The 18,175-nt window shown below is 36.8% G+C and overlaps 3 protein-coding genes across 4 annotated transcripts; 2 read left to right on the top strand and 1 right to left on the bottom strand.

Annotated features, from left to right (window-relative positions):
* The first annotated feature begins 1,314 nt into the window (after positions 1–1,314).
* Positions 1,315–6,650, top strand: LOC107045355 (phosphatidylinositol transfer protein alpha isoform). Its single transcript, XM_015267620.2, has 6 exons — positions 1,315–1,703; positions 2,327–2,357; positions 3,449–3,712; positions 4,229–4,306; positions 4,387–4,767; positions 5,467–6,650. The coding sequence occupies exons 1-6, from the start codon at positions 1,687–1,689 to the stop codon at positions 5,509–5,511; spliced, it is 816 nt and encodes a 271-aa protein (XP_015123106.1). The 5' UTR covers positions 1,315–1,686; the 3' UTR covers positions 5,512–6,650.
* A 2,081-nt stretch (positions 6,651–8,731) lies between these two features.
* On the bottom strand, positions 8,732–12,745 carry LOC107045353 (short-chain specific acyl-CoA dehydrogenase, mitochondrial). Its single transcript, XM_015267619.1, has 3 exons — positions 12,582–12,745; positions 12,398–12,497; positions 8,732–10,926 (listed from the first exon to the last, which is right to left on the bottom strand). Exons 1-3 carry the CDS (start codon positions 12,601–12,603, stop codon positions 9,828–9,830), a joined length of 1,221 nt encoding a protein of 406 aa, XP_015123105.1. The 5' UTR covers positions 12,604–12,745; the 3' UTR covers positions 8,732–9,827.
* Positions 12,746–12,966: 221 nt separating this feature from the next.
* On the top strand, positions 12,967–16,457 carry LOC107045346. 2 transcript variants are annotated; one of them, XM_015267606.2, is made up of 5 exons: positions 12,967–13,159; positions 13,779–14,082; positions 14,826–14,987; positions 15,056–15,461; positions 16,170–16,457. In XM_015267606.2, exons 1-5 carry the CDS (start codon positions 12,975–12,977, stop codon positions 16,268–16,270), a joined length of 1,158 nt encoding a protein of 385 aa, XP_015123092.1. In that variant the 5' UTR covers positions 12,967–12,974; the 3' UTR covers positions 16,271–16,457. The 2 variants fall into 2 exon arrangements, with proteins under 2 accessions (XP_015123092.1, XP_015123091.1); XM_015267605.2 differs by having other exon boundaries at positions 13,779–14,094.
* Positions 16,458–18,175: the final 1,718 nt, after the last annotated feature.

Here is an 18,175-nt window from a genome sequence, read left to right as displayed (position 1 = left end):
ACGGGTGACTAATTTCCATTGAAAAACGTAAAGACAAACAAAATTGTATTGAAATTCGCTAGAAAATTCCATTTGATTTCGGTGGGACTTTCTGTTAGGTTTTTTTTTCAATTGAGATGTTCAATAGGAAATATTCTACAGGAAAAATCAGTAGAATTCGATATTTTCTATAAAATTCCTCGGCTGCAATTTCATAATTTTTTGCGAGGAAAAACAGTAGTTCAATTTTTTTTTTATTGGTGGAATTATTCTGGAATTCTCATTATTCGAAACAGGAGAGTATCACAAACCCAAGTTATCAGCATAAAATATCCTTTGTACCAATTCGAGGTTTACAATTAGTCATCAGTCTTGGTGAAGATGAAAAAAGAAACTTTGGATTTGGGAGATGTCTCAAAGCCTAAGGGAGATAAGGAAAATTTTCCAGGGACCATTCTCGTAGAACCAAGTGGGAGAAGTATTATCGTAATGACCGATCTCCCTTGGTTTCGGAGATACTCATCAAAAACTCCTCCGTCAATCCAATACGGAAGTGCTGAAACGAGATAAATCACCTTCGAGGTAAGTTTTTGTGAATGAGCGGAGTAATCTCTATGGACTTTTCTTGTAGTTTTCATATCGCTCTTGAAGGATTTTATCTAATACTGTTCCCATCGCCCTTGGAATCACAGATATTCACCAAAAGCTTATTTAAGTTGAGTTTCTCATTTTATCACTTCGCTACTGAGTTATTGGCGAATATATTTTCTCAAGATTCTGAAATATTTATATCATAAACTCAATCCATTGAGTGATTGTGCTGTTTTTTCAATAGAACAGAATTAGATTTTTCTGGAGGAACTCCTGCCCAAATTTTCTAAGGTTTTTGTGTGATTTTTCACAAATGCGAAGAGAAAAAAAAAATCACAAAATCACAAAATTCATGTCGAGAAATTCCTGCAGAAAAGACCTCAGTCGAAAAAATGGTAAAGACGATTTTTTCTATTAAATTGACCTGCCGAATGGTTGACCAGAACCATTCCAAAACCATAATCTTCTACCCAATCCACTAGATTTCGTCATGTATTGTCCAACATGCCCAACAAACCTTTTCAAATTCCAATGACGTCGTTCCAGTGGAACTAGCCATAACGATTGGAGGGGCTAGTCCACCGAGTCTCCCCCGCGGCCCACGAGAGGGCGAAAACTCCTCAAGACCCCTCTGCCCTCCAGTCGCGCAACCGCGATTGGAGGGGCACACGCGTCCACGTAATTCCGTGCGAAGAGGGGGCACACCCCCCGTATCAAAGCGCCAACCGAACAACTCCGGTACTTCCGTCAGTTCGCCTGCTCCCCCGGGGTAATTGTTAGTGCGGCAAAAAAGGAAATAATATTCAGGAGAGGGAAATAAAATTGTGTGGTATTCAAAGGCACTGATATACGTATTCGTGATACCCAAGTGACCAAGTGGTGAGGCCCAACCGCCAGCAGTGCGCCTGTAGCTAGATAAAAGCGAGCGACTCGAGGCCGCGCCAGTGTGAAATCACCGAAGGTCGAGGGTTGGTGGTGTTTCAGTGGTATGATCATTGTTACGTGCCTCTAGTTCCAAAAAAGGGAGGAATAATTAATAAGAGTATTGAACACCAGTGAGTGACCAACGGTGAATAAAATTGTCACGTCTCAGTCCATGTGCTCCGACAACTGAAGATGCTCATCAAGGAATAGTGAGTGAATCATCTACGTTTACTTTTTTTCAGTCGTGTCTTATGCCAGTGTTATCTTATCGGGGGGTTTAGGGGAACGAGGGAGACGCGTGACTACTGCATGCCCCGGATTTGTGACTTGATTTATCCGTTTTGTGGGGGTCGTGGGCTCCCTAGGGCGCCCTGTGGACGAGCCTCGGGGGCTCGACTCGTTGACGCCTGACCTCGAATTACTTTGGGCATTTTTGTCCCTTCGATTTGACTGCGGGCCGCTGTTTTGACGGATCGATGACGTTTTCTTTTGCCTCTGGGGGGTCTTGAGGTGGCATGTGGGCGGGCGAAACTTTGTGACATCCGGTCGAATTTAATTGTCTCGGTGCGCTATCGATTTTTCGGTTTACTTGACAATTGGCCGCTGCAACATGGCATCTGCCAACGTGACACGCGTTGTTTTCTTCGGAATGATTGATTCCTCATTTTTTTTCCAGACTCGTTTGATTGAAATGTCAGGGCAATCGTCGATGGGGGATTTTTCGGGGGAGATGAGCCTCGTGGGCTCAATTTTATCCGAAGACTTCCGGTTATAGACTTACGGGCTTCTTTGACATGTTTTAATAATCCTGTCATATTTTTTTATGTTACAGCCGCGTCACCCTGCCACTCAACGTCGAAGAGGTACGTCAGAGCTCTCTTGTGGCTCTAATACTATTTTCTTGGATTCTTTTTTGTTATTCAGGTGATATTAAATCACAGGGGGGAAGGGCTTATTAGAGCACGTACGTGACGATGCATTTATTGGGCTCAGCAATTTCAGATGATTCGGGGGATTGTGGAATATGCGGGTTGAGGGTATGATTGAGTGTCAAGTTGTTGCTGGGTAATTTTGGGGTTTAGGAATTTCTGTCATTGAGGGTAATTGGGGGGCATTTTTATGAGTTTTTGTTGTTTCATTGTGGTGACAATGCACGTACGAAAAAATTTCACAGGAACATTTTAGCGAGTGGGATAGAAAATTTGATTGTTTGCAAAATGTCATTTAAAGGGTCTTTATTAATAGGGAATTTCTTAGAATTATTTGCTTTTTTCGTATGAAATTATACAAGGTACCAAAAGGAAATGAGATATTCTAGAGAATATCATAAATTGGAGCAATAATTAAAAAGTCCATTTTTTAAGGATGAGAATGGCTCAATTACCGAAAAAACACATTTTTCCAAATTACGAGTTCCTCTCATGAATAATTTATAAAAGGTCGATTGTCCACTCCAAAAACAATTTTGTCCTCATCCTAAACGATTAAACAATTGAAAATTTCGATTATATCTTCAAGAGCTGAAGTAAAACTAATTTTTACAAAATGGAATTTTAACAGCGTAAAGTATGAATGAATGAATATTTCCACGCGTTGCTTCCGCAATTTCATACCGAAATCCAACGATTTGTAATTTCCAAAAAAGTCAAAAGTTTCAAAAGTGCATTTCGATACTCCCAATGAAATTCCAACGAATTTACGAGAGTATGAATGAAATGCGAAATGAGAGGGGTAAATAACTCAGTAAAAATGTAAATGCAAGCTACTGCATATTGCCCTGCCTCGATTTTTGATCCAGAGTCATTAGTACCTCATTGAGTAACCATAGTGCAGTAATTGGTGCAGCCAGCGTTGTCAATCAGCAATAGCCATAAGAACGAATTCGTTATCCCAATGAGGATGTTCCAGGGAAATAAATGGGTCATTAATGATTTTTATTCCTTCTGTAATGCAGTACCAAGTGGCTCAACTGTACTCCGTGGCGGAGGCGAGTAAAAATAACACAGGTGGTGGTGAAGGCATCGAAGTATTGAAAAATGAGCCATTCACGGATACTCCACTGCTAGGTGGTAAATATTCGTCTGGACAGTATACATACAAGATATATCATCTTGCTAGCAAAGTACCAGCTTTTATTCGACTATTATTACCAAAGAGCTCGTTGGAGATACATGAGGAGGCATGGAACGCCTATCCATACTGCAAGACAGTCATAACTGTGAGTTGAAAGGACTATTTGTGTGGAGAAGTGACAACAGAGTAGAATAAGTCGATTGTTCATGTCTTGACGGATATTGATGCCGAGGGGATTCAGGAGGGAAAATCTCGGGGAGATTTTTTTGGGAATCACAAAAAAATTGATTTTTTTTTACATTTGGAAATTGTTCGGGCAGAAGATGAGACGAAAAACAAAAATGTTGAATTGTCTCATTGTTGTAAAAATTGTTAGAAAACATTCTTGTTGGACATATTGTCAGCTTCAAAAAGTTATCGTAACATTTTCCCCTGAAGTCACTGTGTAAAAGTATAAATGCCCGAGAAAAAAGTCTAATTGACTAATTATTGAGAAGATTGCAGATTCAATTTTGCATCGTTCTAAAAATGCAATTATCTCAATGAGGAATCATTCCAGTGATCACCCACTTAACGAGATAAATGGAGAATTAAAGTCACTTCGCCACTGTCCAATACTTCTCTTCAATCCTCTTCTAATCGAATTAATTCCCCTCTTTAGAATCCTGGATACATGAAGGATAATTTCGTCATCATGATTGAGTCCTTCCACATCGCTGACAAGGGAAACCAGCAGAATGTAAGAACAATAGTAAACTCGAACTGTTTTTGCATTTCATCATCTGCATTATCAAATAAATTATCGTTGATTGACCCCAGGTACATGAACTGTCAGCTGATAAACTTAAAATGCGAGAGGTGATACACATAGACATAGCCAATGATCCAATAGCAAGCGCTGATTACAAAGAGGACGAGGATCCAACGAAATTCAAGTCCCAAAAAACTAATCGTGGTCCGCTGGTCGGACCAAAGTGGAAAGACAATGTTGACCCCGTTATGACGTGCTACAAACTCGTAACATGTGAATTCAAGTGGTTTGGACTGCAGACACGTGTGGAGAGCTTCATCCAGAAGGCTGAGAGACGTTTATTCACCAATTTTCATCGACAGGTGTTCTGTTGGATTGACCGCTGGTATGGTCTCACAATGGAGGATATCAGGGCGCTCGAGGACAATACTAAGGAGGAACTCGATAGGGTGAGACATTTATCAGTGTTTACTGTGATAAAAGGGGAGGCCTTGACATCGTTTCGTATTTTTGGAGGAAATTTTTATCTCAATTTCTAATCTCAGACGCTAATAATAATTCTACTTTTGGACGTTTGTTTACTTTTATATCAGCTTTGATATGATGAAAGGTAATGGGTCTTCGTATTTCGTTCAGTGCTCCATTCGGCGCGAGAAAATTTTACTTTTTTGTTCAATTTTTTAATCTCAGACTTGAGTTGCCCCTCAGTTGAACGTTTGTTTACATTCTTATCGGTTTTGATGATATGATGAATGTTAATGAGTGAAGTTCGTATTTTATTCTGCTACTTATTTATGGGAGAACATGCAGACAAATTAACTTGTTTTTTGATTGGACTTTTTAATCTCACATTAATTATTCGACATTTAAATGTTTGTTTACTCTATGAGTTTTTATATGATGTAAGTTAATGAGCCAATTTCATATTTTCTTTAGTTTATCATTTACGGTGAGGTGAAGGAATTTTAGGGGAAAATATGAGCAAAAAAATGTTTGTAAAGATGAAAATTTTACCCAAAAAAATCTTTAAAAGAAAATTTTTGAGAAAAATTGACCTTTCCTCCTGTTTTATCACTTTGACATTGACATATTCACATAGCTGACATTATTAAACATCAATAATACTAAAATACACGATATTTTTCCAGCAAAGACACGAGGGAGAAGTGCGAGGCATGCGAGCAGACGATTGAGGCTGCTGTCGAGGCATCTAGATACTATTAAAAATTGCGTTAAAAATAATTCTCCCCTACACCCACCCCGAGGACTACGAAGAACACAATTAACTGAATAACAAAAAAAAATCTCAATAAATATTAAACAACCCCCCTCCATTGCCAGAAGCAAGACAGTCTCAGCAGAATATCTTCTGTCTTAGATTCAGTGTCTATTTCAATTACTTACGAATTTATAATTTATTTTACAATTTACTAAAATTGAATGGGAATTAAAAACAATTTGAAAAGCGTTTTAGATTAATGTACCCTAGCAATCAATTGAATTCAACTTGTATTATCGTGTAACGTGGGAGATTGAGAATATTGTGGGGTCAATATTCAATGGTATTGAATCAGATTTGAATAGTTTGACAAAATAAACACGTGATGAGAGATAAAATGAATTCCACACTGAGAAAATATTTAAAATTATAGATAATTGACTGTAACGATTAATTCATAGTCTTTCAGGTAATTAATTAAATATTAAAGTTCATTAATTGGCATAATCAGGCCTGTAATAAAGGAGTGCTTGTTGTGACTAGTGAGCAAATAATAAATGGAGACAGACGAAAAAAATTGTGTGACAGAGAGGAACAGTTTATTTAGACCAACTATTCGTGTTGCCATTTTGTTTGAAAAGGTTGAGAGATAAATAGTGAATGATTACTTCGTCAATTGCTTCAATGATGCAACTATAAATGTAGCAATTGGAATATTTATTTTCTAAAAACAGTGCTCGAATGAATTAAATTTAATTAAGCATGGTCTAATTTTGTTCAACGTACACAGCATATTTTCCCCAGCCTCATGAGTCGTTTTGGGATGAAAATAGAAGGAAATTCAATGGTCAATCGATAATATTCCGGAGTAATGGAGTACACAGTCATGAGTTATTTTCATAATATTAATTAAGAATTCTGTGTTCGTTGATACGACAGGAGGTACGACATGCTGGGAATATGAAAGTAATTAACACGTTGAATGAAAAATTATACATGAAACATTAATTAGTCAGTCTCGCGCTGTGTCAATAACAATAAATCAATTAACACTTTGATGATGTTCGATTTAGTATCGATTCTAACGGAAAAACAATAAAATGAGTAAATTGATATTTTAACCCTCTTTTTTCGTGAATGTTTTCAATTCGCGAGTTGCGAATTACTTTTGAGGGAGCTTTAGTGGGAGGGGTTTAGGGGTGGAGTGAAGAAGATGATTAATAGAAAAACGTGTGATTTTTCTACGAAATTCTATTGAAATTCTGTGAACAGTTCGATTCGTGTTTGTTACGGAATTTAATTCGGATGGTTTGATATTAATTTTTTTACTTGAGTTATATACTGATTTCCAATATACCAAGACTTTGAATAATTAAAATATATCGCGTAGATTCGACAAAAATTGTTGTAAAAATTTGTCAATTTGTTTAAAAACATCTCCACTCCTGACTTAACCCATGAATAATAAAAAAGCTCTTCAACGTTACAATAATCATCGAGTGCCGAGGCTACTTTACCGTATTCCTGGTTGTTTCTCAGTCTACCATTAAAAATAAAACGTGAATAAAAACCCAAGAAAACGATTATAAAAAAACAAATGTATTATTCTATAAATGTAAATGAAGAATTTTGCGTATGCGTGAGTCACTAGCGAACGCACGTATTATGTAGCATGAGACAAAAAAAGTGGAAAAAAAACGGAAAAACATTGAGAAGTTCTAGCTATTAAAAATTAGGTCGAGGGTTGCGGGGCGTCGTTGTACATAATTTATTGTGGCATACAATGAAATTCAAGGTGGGATGGAAATGACGCTTGGATTAGCTTCGCTTGCATTCCGAACGGGAGAGTACTTGATACGATTCACCACGGGTAATCACGTGTGAAAAAGTTTAATAGAAAAACTAGCAATTTCTCGGGGAAATTCCACTGAATTTCTGCTGGAGCTCCACAATAATTCTATTACAATTCAATTAAAAATCATGCAACTCTCTTACTTGTGTTTCCAATGGGTATTTTTTTTCATAAAAAAAATTCGATAGATGTTGATTTTCCTATGAGGATTTTCGGGGAATTTATTATGAGAAACGAATAAAAACTGTTCAAGAATTTTCTACAGAAATATCAAAATCTCTGGACTTTTTAATAGAATTTATTCAATAAAATTTCAACAGAAAAATGAAAAAATCAATAAAAATACAGGAGAAAAAAGTCAGAAACTCCTCGCAAAAAGTGCTAGATTCTTCTATTGAATTTTCATACCTGCAACACCTACCAGAAACATGAAAAGATCTCAAAAAACTTACAATATAAATTAATTCGTAACTAATTAGTCACCCCAGAGTCCTGGCGACTCGAGCAATAGAGAGATCAATTAGTGCAGATCTTAGAGTCCAACCGGTCTAATGTTAAACCACATTAGTTGTAGAACGAGTGATACAGACCATTAAATAATGAAGCAATAGTATAAGTGCACATATGTACACGATCATTAGATCCGGTTTAATTGTCGTTTGCACAAAGAAACATAAGATAAATGGAAGATAAAGGAAACATAACGAATGAAACGTGTAACAGGTACCTTCCCAGATGGTAGAATCAGTTTAATTAAGTCAGTGCTATATGATTTCAATTGATGAAATAATTTAACAAACTTTTCTTTACGAGGGAAAAATAGTCAAGGAGTTGGATGGATGAACAATGTTCAAGAATGATTTAATTCTCTCGAGCCAATGAGTGTAGAAATTGAAAAAAATTAGAGCAAAAACATGAATTAATGTTGTTAAATGAATGGCGATCGTTTTCTCTAGAATTGAATTTCACTGTGGCCGGTATGTTCTAATTACCAATGTCCTAAAATTATTGGATTTTTGTGGATAGATAATTTAGAAAATTTGTTTCTGAGAAAGTAATAGACGAGAAAATCCAGCGACAAATTGAATAACATAAGGTTCAAAAGAATGATGAGATGAAAAATAATAACGCTGCCAAAAGGCCGATGATAAATTAAACGTTTAAATGGAGAAAACCAATTTAAAACGGATTAACTAGAGTCTCGCGTATGAATATGTATGTATATATTTATATATATGTATGTATACGTATTTAAGCTGAAGAGTAATGAGAGAAGTGAGATAATTATATAGGCTACAATGTCAGACGTGAGGTGGTCGTGAGAATAATAAAACGAAGAATATACAGCGTATAAAGGTTTATTGATTTGTTTTAAAAATAATGGACCAATGCTTTCGCTTGATCCAGCCATCCTGTACAATTTTTATGACTCAGTTCAGTTGGGGGATTACGTTGAACTCGAGGAAGTGATTGATATTCGGGATTCAGTGCAGATGCGGCTAAAATAGAAGAGAATAGAGCAGTTCAATTTTTCTATCGCTTAATGAATATTTCGTTAGAGCTCTCCGGGAATTTTTTTTTAATTTTCATAAATTGTGTAAAATTAATTAATTAATTAATTATGAGTTAAAGACGAAATATTATGACGTCATGATGCAGATTTTTTCAGTTGACTGTAACTTCAGTTTTTCATTTTTCGAAGTAAAAAATACTTATCTTTTTGTTCCGATTTTGGTATTTGATCGTGTTGATCTTCAATACTGTATTCACTGTTTTGTCTCTATTCTGTCTAAAGTCGTTCTAAGAACGACTAGTTCTCGAGTTGAGTGCACAAGCAAAAGGAAAAAATTTTCTCACACGGGTTTTTAGACATTTTGCCTTGAAACTACTCATTACCGAGATGACTGAAAAAATAATGAATCGCAAAATGACTCAATTGGAATAAAAATCCCTCCATTAACCGTTAATTATAGGCTCATCTCAGTAATAAGAGGTTCGAGGAAAAAAATGGGCTCGATATTTTACCGCATCGTCACTGAATTAGAAAAAACACGTATGAAAAAAAATCATCGCAACCCCGGGCTTTCTCTCGGATATTCTATTCTATCTCTTCGAACTCGAGTTTTTCCAAATTATTCAACAAAATTATAAAAAACATCAAAAAATTCAATAGATTTCGATTCCCTCAATTTCCAAGTGTTTTCGCTGCATGTAAAAAAATTTTAATCACAAAATGCAAGAATGAAAGACTTCACGTCCAGCAATTCTCAGCGAATAAACCTCAGAAAAATAGATTGATCAGAGAAATCAACACCCATTGACTCAATTTCCCTCGTGATACAACAAAAATTCCGCGAGAAAGCGCTAATTCTTCCTAAAAAAATCAGAAATTCCCCTCAAAAAACTCTCTAAAACGCCCCTCCCCGCCAGCAACCTCATCAACTGTACTCCTTGATGATGCTGCCTGCGATAACCAGCCTCTGAATCTCCGAAGTCCCCTCATAAATCTCTGTAATCCTGGCATCCCTGTAGTACCGTTCAGCGGGCATATCTGAGACATAGCCCATGCCCCCCAGGACCTGAATAGCCTGATGTGAGCAAAATGTGGCTGCCTCCGAGGCGCTGAGTTTGGCCATAGCAGCCTCCTTGGTGAAGGCTTTGCCATTATCCTTGAGATAGGCTGCGCGCCAGATGAGCAGTCTCGCGGACTCTATTTTCAAGGCCATATCAGCGATCTTCTGCTGAATGGCCTGGAGTTTGTTGATGGGGCTGCCAAAGGCCGTGCGTTTCGCCGCGTATTCGACAGCGCACTCCAGGGAAGCCTGAGCGATGCCAAGTGCCTGACTGGCGACTCCAATTCTCCCAGCGTCCAGGGTCATCATGGCTATCTTGAAGCCCATCCCCGGCTCCCCGAGAATGTTTTTGGAGGGTATGAGGGCATCCTCGAACATCAGGGGACACGTGCTGCTGGCTCTGATGCCCATTTTGTCCTCTTTCTTGCCGACCTCGAGGCCCTGAGTCGGCGAGTCCACCAGGAAAGCGCTGATCCCCTTGTGCTTCTTCGATTTGTCGGTCGTTGCGAACAGAACGATCGCCTCTGCCTCGTGGCCATTCGTGATCCAGGACTTTGTGCCGTTGATCCTGAATGTCTCCCCCTCGAGTTTGGCCGTGGTGGAGGCCGCCCCGGCGTCGGAACCGTTGCCAGGCTCGCTCAGGGCGAAGCAGCCGACCCTCGAACCGTCCGTGAAAGGCCGCATGTATTTCTCCTTCTGCTCGGGACTCCCGAACTTCTCGATTGGCCCGAGGTACAGGGAGTTGTTGACACTCATTATCACTCCGGTGGAGGCACAGCCTCTCGCGATCTCCTCCAGGGCGATGGCGTAGGCCAGGTAGTCCAGGCCCGTTCCGCCGAGGTCTTCTGGGGTTGATATCGCCATCAGACCCAGCTCACCCATTTTTTTCACCTGCTCCACTGGGTACCTGTGCTCTTTGTCCAGCTTTGCTGCTATTGGCTTTAGTTCGCCCTCGCTGAAATCTCTGGAATTGCGAATTGGGGTGACGATCGGGGAATTCGAGTACGAACGATTTTTAGGGATAGTTGTATTCGTAAATTATAATTACTGTAAAATTTTGAGGGAGTCAATTCGTTAATGTCAATGTGAAAATTTTAAGTATTAAAGTAATCAGCAATTTAAATAGTCAAATTCCGAGTTATTTTTATTGATCAATGGTTCGAGTAATAATCAATAATCAGTAACAGCCGTATTCATAAATTATAATCGTCGTGGAATTTTGAAGGAGTCAATTCGTTAATATCAATGTGAAAATTTTAATTATTGAAGTAATCAGCAATTTAAATAGTCAAATTCCGAGTTATTTTTATTGATCAATGGTTCGAGTAATAATCAATAATCAGTAACAGCCGTATTCATAAATTATAATCGTCGTGGAATTTTGAAGGAGTCAATTCGTTAATATCAATGTGAAAATTTTAATTATTGAAGTAATCAGCAATTTAAATAGTCAAATTCCGAGTTATTTTTATTAATCAATGGTTCGAGTAATAATCAATAATCAGTAACAGCCGTATTCATAAATTATAATTATCGTGAAATTTTGAAGGAGTCAATTCGTTAATATCAATGTTAAAATTTTAATTATTGAAGTAATCAGCAATTTAAATAGTCAAATTCCGAATTATTTTATTAATCAATAATTCAGGGGGAAGATTATTTGGTTATTTGGTTAATCGAAAATCCCTCTCATGAAATTTAGTGTTAATAAATACTTAATGGGTAATTTTCTGGAAGAAATTAATAGAATTTGATTTTTTGAGACAAATTCATGACATTTCAGAGTAGTTCACGCGATATGATCCCATGAAAAAATTAATCATTCAATTCATTAAAAAAGCGAGTCTAGTCAATTCATTTTTTGCTTGTCTAGGCAAATGCAATCAATGACATGTGACCTTCTCATATATTATCTGTTCATCGTACTGAAGAATAATGGATAAAAAGGCAGAACTTTTTTTTTACCTTGATGAATATAAAAAAAAATTCTCTCAACAGTTTCCTTTGAAATTTGAAAAATTCCATTTTCAACTGGAATTTGGAAAATTTACTTCTCCTGCTATGATTTTCTACACGTCATTACAGAGTCAATCCCTGTGTTTCCAAAATCCTCTATAATATTCCAATGAAAAAAATTTATCGGATTTAATTCAACATTTTCGTTAATTAATTTTACAAAAACATACTTGGCAAATGCATTCCCTAGAAGAATGCAATTAGTAATATGTAACCTTCTCGTTAATTATCCGTTCATCTTACTGAAGAATAATCAATAAAAAATGCCAAACTCTTTTTCTTCCCTTGAAATCAAGAAAATTCAATTTTCCATTATAATTATGATAAATTGGCTTCTTCTGTTATGATCTTCACACGTCACTACAGAATCAATTCCGGTGTCGATTCCCCCAAATTCCAGATCAGAGAAAAAATGTTACCTCACGGTTTTATAAAGCATCTGATGTGTTTCGGGGAGAGACGCCAACGAGGCGATGGCCCTCGCGCCCGGATGAAGTTTATTCGCAACTTTGAAGAGATCTAAAAAGATAATCAATTAATTACGTACAGTTGGATCACTCACAACTGCTAATTGGGATTATGAAAGTATTCCGAAGTAATTACCGAAAAGTTTCAAACAGCTCATCTTGAATTTTATTTAAAAACCTTTAGCTTCTGAGGACTTTAGGAAATTTCTACACAGAGTAAATGTTTTCGACCTCTTCGAGCTCAACTGCAGCAACAACTCAATTATCTTGTTTTTCTTTGTTGCCGCGGGCACTCGCATGTGCGACATTAGGTTCCAAAGATCAAATTCTCCACAAGCAACTCCCTCGGACAGTGATTCCGCGAATTCCCCGGGTTTTCGTTGCGAATGTGTTCCATCAGATGACGGGACATTTAAACTCTGAGCCGCTGACGTCAGCGGGTCAATACCTGCGTGGAGGCGCGTTGATTTCGAACCGCGCAGGACCGCGAGGGACAGTAGCTGTTCGATAAAAAAGGGGAAGTCAGTCGATGCGAGATTGGGGCGCGTTGAATCTCTCGTTGGCGATTTTAATTGATAACTGGAGATTGCAGAGTGAAATGTCGGGGTCTAAATGCGTTAAACCGCCGAGGAAGGCGTACACCAAGGAACCGAACGAAATGACTCATCAGGAGAAATTGAAACTCATTGATGAAGAATTGAATTCATTTTACAAGTAAGCACGCGTGAAAAAATTTAATAGGAAAACCAAGCGAATTTGTTAAAAAATTGTATTGGATTTCTAGTGAAAGGTTCAATAGGAAATATTCTATAGAAAAAGTCAATAGAATTCGATTTTTTTATACAACTTATTCTATTGAGATATTTCCTACTGAATTTCCTTGGCTCAAATTTTTCAAGTTTTTTTGTTTGACTTTTTTTTATAGAGGGGAAGAAAACAGAGTGAAAACAGTTTAGAAAATTAATGTCAAGGAATTGGTGTAGAAAATTTTCCATAGAAGTTTAATACAAATTCACCAGAATTTTCTATCGAATTTGCAAAGTCGTTAATAAAATTTTTGAGTGTCCGTGTTTTTTTTTTGGAAATTCTCTGCGCCGTTTAAACAAAATTGTACAGTAGAAAATATTTTACAAAAAAAATAGATTTCTGTTCTTTAAATTAAATTTCTATAAATGAAATGTTTTTTAAAATTATTAGTGGCTAATTAAATTGAATTGTGAGGCTCCAATTATCCGCGTTTTTTACTTCATTTTTTTTCAATGAATAAATCAAACAAATAAATGAAAAAAAGACATGATAGAAAAACTTGGGGCTTGCGTTTCCCTCGCTAAAGGTACTGTCAGCAAGCGGGCTTCACCGAAGAAGAGATGGACGTAATCTGCCAGCCGCTGGTGGCAGCAATGCGGCGATCCTGGCTGCAGCTGGTCCTCCGTGCGACTGTCATTCTCGTCGTCATTGGAACCGTCGCCTGTGCGGCAGCCCAGCTCGACTTCGTCGGCACCCACTTGTCCGCAATAACCCGTGTTCTCGCGGTGAAGATCCTTCCCTTCTGGAACTGGCAGCATCTCTACCGCGAGAACTGCATGATGAACAATCCGTTCTACAACGAATACCCCATTACAGAGGAGGATTGCGTCGTAAGATATACAGTTAATTGTTTCAATTGTCAATGCATGGATGAAAAAATACCGGGGAAAATCATAGAGAATTGTTTTAAAAATCCAGTGGAAACCAGTGGAACAAAAGGAGTAGATTACGACTCTTTCGAAAACTCTATTTATTGATTTCAATTTTCGGATTTTTTTCTGTCGATTTTTAACGAGAGAAAACACAAGTACGAAGAAAAAATTTAATAGAAAAACTATTTTAATAGAGTTCTATTGAAATTCTATTAGAATTCTGTTGAGAATTTTAAATAGTTATTCTATAGAAAAAAACCAACAGATTTCCGTTTTTCCGAGTGAATTATTCTTTTGAGATTTTTTCTGTAAAAAATGTTGCGCATGAATTCTCTTAGAATTCTAAGGGAAAAAAAAACAGAATACATGTCTAAAAATACAGATGGATTCCTGAAAACTCAGACTTATTTCTCCTTGCGTGCACAATTTCTGTAGTGAAGTGGATCAGTGCAATTTTTTTTCATTTTTAATTTTTTTAATCGAAAGTTCCCAACTCTCCTGAAGAAGTTCAATTTTTGCATTTATCCTAGTTTAACCCTCCGCTGCAGATTTGATACATAAAATTATTATCTCATTTAATTATTCTCTGTTAAATTTTCTAAAAGAATCAAGAGAAAAATTATAATAATAAAATATCTCCAACTAGGATTTTCCCTCGAATTTCCCCCGCGCATCATTGGCTGAACCCCAATTAATTTCAGACTTGTGAGGCCGTTGAAACAATAGATCGCCTCTCGGACGTCCACTACCGTCAGCTAGTCGACAATTACCTGAGCCGCGACGCTCCCGCCATAATCACCGACGCCATGGACTCCTGGGCTGTCATGAATACCGACTATTTCTGGTTTGATAATATAACTCATGTAAGAATTTTTCAAAACGTCCCTCGAATACTCCCCGGGGGATCACCTTCTATCCTCTCAATTCGCAGCTCTACCTGGGTAACGAGCGCCTGATGGAGACTGTCCCTTGCTCATTGACATCGAACCTGCGCACCGGCTCCTCGGATCTCGCCGCTTTCCTCCGTCGCGTCCACTCCCCCGAAGTCGCCAAGTGGTTCGTCCACTGGCAGAACTGCGACATTAACGCGGTCAAGGCCCTGAGGAAGTACTATCAGCGCCCTTATTTCCTGTCGAGCACTGTTTCACCGGCGCACTTCAACTGGGTACTCATGTCCTCGGATTACAACAGTCCGAGTTATAAGAAAGTGGAGCTTGATTCGGGTCTCATTGCTCTGGCGCAGTTGCGCGGGGCCACGCAGTTGAGACTCATCCCTATCAATCCGTGCAATAGCTCTTGTCCTGAGCTAATTGCGGATCTCCATCGAGGGGAGATGTGTGAGTTCACTGGGACAATATTTTTTATTTCTTAATTTTAACTGTGTAGATGATTTTCTTCTCAACTTCTCCAGGCCGTAACGACCATCAATGCGGGTTAAGTGAAGTCATTTAAATGAAGAAAATATTTTATGCTTTCGTTATTCTGTTTTAATTATAAAATTCCAAAAATCAAGCATTTTGATTAATTAAATTATGAGGACAGAATTTTATGTAGTGATGATTGAGAGGAGTTGATTATTCTATGAATAATCGAATCATAATGAAATGGTTAAAATAATACAATGAATAATATTCGGTGAATAGTCATTATGAAATGTTTTCAAAAATAAATCAAATGACAAATTATCATTCATTGACTGAGGGTTAAGGGAGAATATTCATACAAACAAATAGGAGACGTTAATCCACGATTAGTGCATTTTCACGCATAAACAAAATTTTATGGAGAATCGTCGGTTCTTTAACTTGTTTATTCATATTATTTGTTGATATTCTTTTATTTGTGTTGTCTTTAAAATGATTTTTCCTCTAAAATCCTTTGTATTGGAAATTTTGTATAAAAAAAAAATACTCAGTTAATCATCGAAATTCTTCAGTAAAAATCAAATCGGATTTTTTTCCATGAAATTTTTCCATCGGTGTAATCAATAGCATAATGGCATTAATTCGATGGAACTAATTCATTTTTTCAATTGCCTCCGCCAGTGGTTTTCACCAACCTCATGTGGAATTTGGAATACGCTCCTATGAGAGGTCTCGACAACATTGCGATTCTCACCGAGACAGTGTGGGATGAGGACCCATAGAAAAAACATCACTCATTGGCAACATTTTTAAGGAGACACCGATGGAAATTTTCATGATTCCCAACTCTATCACTCTTCTACCAACGAATTCCCACAGGAATTCAGAAAAATATATCATAGAATATTCGAAAACTATTGTAAAAGACGCCTCCAATTCCTAAAAGTGAATAAAACATTACTCAAACTACACTGAAATTTCATTTCCCCCCTCTAAACCCATTTTTTCAAATCATCACGAGTAACAAGAAACGAGATTCATTTTTTTATTAATTAATTGTTTATAATAACATTTTATTTATTCATTTTTTCTTTAATTATTCATCATTATTATACCACCTTTCACTCTCTCTCACATTCTCTCTCACCCTCGACCTCTTTTATATTTTCTCATTAATATTCATAATAATTTTCTTTCTTTATCGCAATTATCTAACCAGGAATTGATAATGAACGTTCTCACGCGCGATTTTCTTTCAATATATATTTTTTTTTCATAGAAAAAACAAAGCGTAGATTACTCAATTAGATATACGTCAGCGTGGCGATTTTGCATTCATTATTTTGTTGCATTATATATATAATAATTTATATATAATTTCATTTCTTGTTTTGGCATGCTTAAAATCGACGCGATATACATGTATTAAAAGATGTATATACGTAATGGTGTGGATTTATATTTATCATTTATGTATACATATCGATTGCGCTACGTATCTTCGTCACTTCATTTATTATCGTCGGTTCTTTAATTGGTTTATTTATATTATTTGTTGTTATTTTTTTTGTGTCATTTTAGACGAGTTTTTAGTGTCAATACGAGATTTATTATGACGGCTCTTGCATTATTGTTACTTGGACACTCTTAATTCATTTATAAAAGACATGTTTTGGTTTCACGCGTGAAAAAAATTAGTAGAAAAACCTAGTGCAGTCGCTGGGGAATTCTATTGCAAAATTTTCTCCTTTTTTTCAATAGAAATATTTAGTCGATAATATTAAAATCAATGTATCGAAGGATTTTTATTAAAGTCTGAAATTTAAGTCGAGGAATTCTTATAGAAAATATCTGAATAGAATAATTTTTAAAAACCAAGATTTTTATTGAGAAAAAAGCGGAATGACTGCGGAATTTTTCATTAGGATTAACGAAAAATGAATAGACTTCCCCTGGAAATCCAATGGAATTTCCTAGTTTTTCTGTTAATTTTCCTTTCGTACGTTTTGTTTTTTAAATAAATAGAGATTGAATTGGAACTCAGGTAAATGAATCGAACCCTAAATCAACAATTATCTGCTGTTCCACTCAAATCGATTGATTCCATAGCAACGAATTCCCAAAAATTATCACCTCCCATTGGAATTAATCATCTTCCCCTTAAAAATTCAGTTATGAGGTACGTAGTACGCGTAACAACAATAACATTAACAACAATTAATGACGACATTAACGAGCTTCACACCATCAGAATGCACCTCAATTTTTAGGAATGAAATTGAACTTTGGGATAATACGAGGACTCAAGAAGATATTGAATTGGAGCAGTTGAATTGGTAATTGGGTTGAGCCGAAATGTACAAGAGAAATGTGCCGAAGGATATTCTCAATTTCATTTTTCAAAAAGTTTTATCTATTTCCTAAGAGAGAGACACTGTCAAAGTGGACTGACGATGTTTACAGAGGTAATGAAATCACTGTGATTACACTCGCGACAGGTGCAAGCAAGCCAATTCATTGGTATCAACACTAAAAACTAAATATGATTCTTCGAATCGCTCTTCGTCGTCTGTATTTCTCCCGTTTGTGTGTCAGTGGTCGATATATCTTGAGTTTCATATACTTCTATCTCTCTTTATACATCACTTCAACTCTTCCAGACAAGTTATTTACTTGATATGTAACTG

Source organism: Diachasma alloeum, unplaced genomic scaffold (genome assembly GCF_001412515.2).
Source record: "Diachasma alloeum isolate Michigan unplaced genomic scaffold, Dall2.0 Dall_scaffold_00914, whole genome shotgun sequence".
Taxonomy (NCBI): Eukaryota; Metazoa; Arthropoda; class Insecta; order Hymenoptera; family Braconidae; genus Diachasma; species Diachasma alloeum.
This window is presented reverse-complemented; position numbering and strand designations above follow the sequence as displayed.

Excerpts from the sequence above, each read along its gene's own strand:
- LOC107045355 (XM_015267620.2), top strand. Across the intron at positions 4,307-4,386 it reads ACAAGGGAAACCAGCAGAAT|GTACATGAACTGTCAGCTGA; the intron begins GTAAGAACAATA and ends GATTGACCCCAG. Across the intron at positions 4,768-5,466 it reads CTAAGGAGGAACTCGATAGG|CAAAGACACGAGGGAGAAGT; the intron begins GTGAGACATTTA and ends ATATTTTTCCAG.
- LOC107045353 (XM_015267619.1), bottom strand. The coding sequence starts at position 12,603 with ATGAGCTGTTTGAAACTTTTCG. Across the intron at positions 12,498-12,581 it reads GAGCTGTTTGAAACTTTTCG|ATCTCTTCAAAGTTGCGAAT; the intron begins GTAATTACTTCG and ends TTATCTTTTTAG. Across the intron at positions 10,927-12,397 it reads ATGCTTTATAAAACCGTGAG|AGATTTCAGCGAGGGCGAAC; the intron begins GTAACATTTTTT and ends TCGCAATTCCAG.
- LOC107045346 (XM_015267605.2), top strand. The coding sequence starts at position 12,975 with ATGCGAGATTGGGGCGCGTTGAATCTCTCGTTGGCGATTTTAATTGAT. Across the intron at positions 13,160-13,778 it reads GAATTGAATTCATTTTACAA|GTACTGTCAGCAAGCGGGCT; the intron begins GTAAGCACGCGT and ends CCCTCGCTAAAG. Across the intron at positions 15,462-16,169 it reads TCTCCATCGAGGGGAGATGT|TGGTTTTCACCAACCTCATG; the intron begins GTGAGTTCACTG and ends TGCCTCCGCCAG.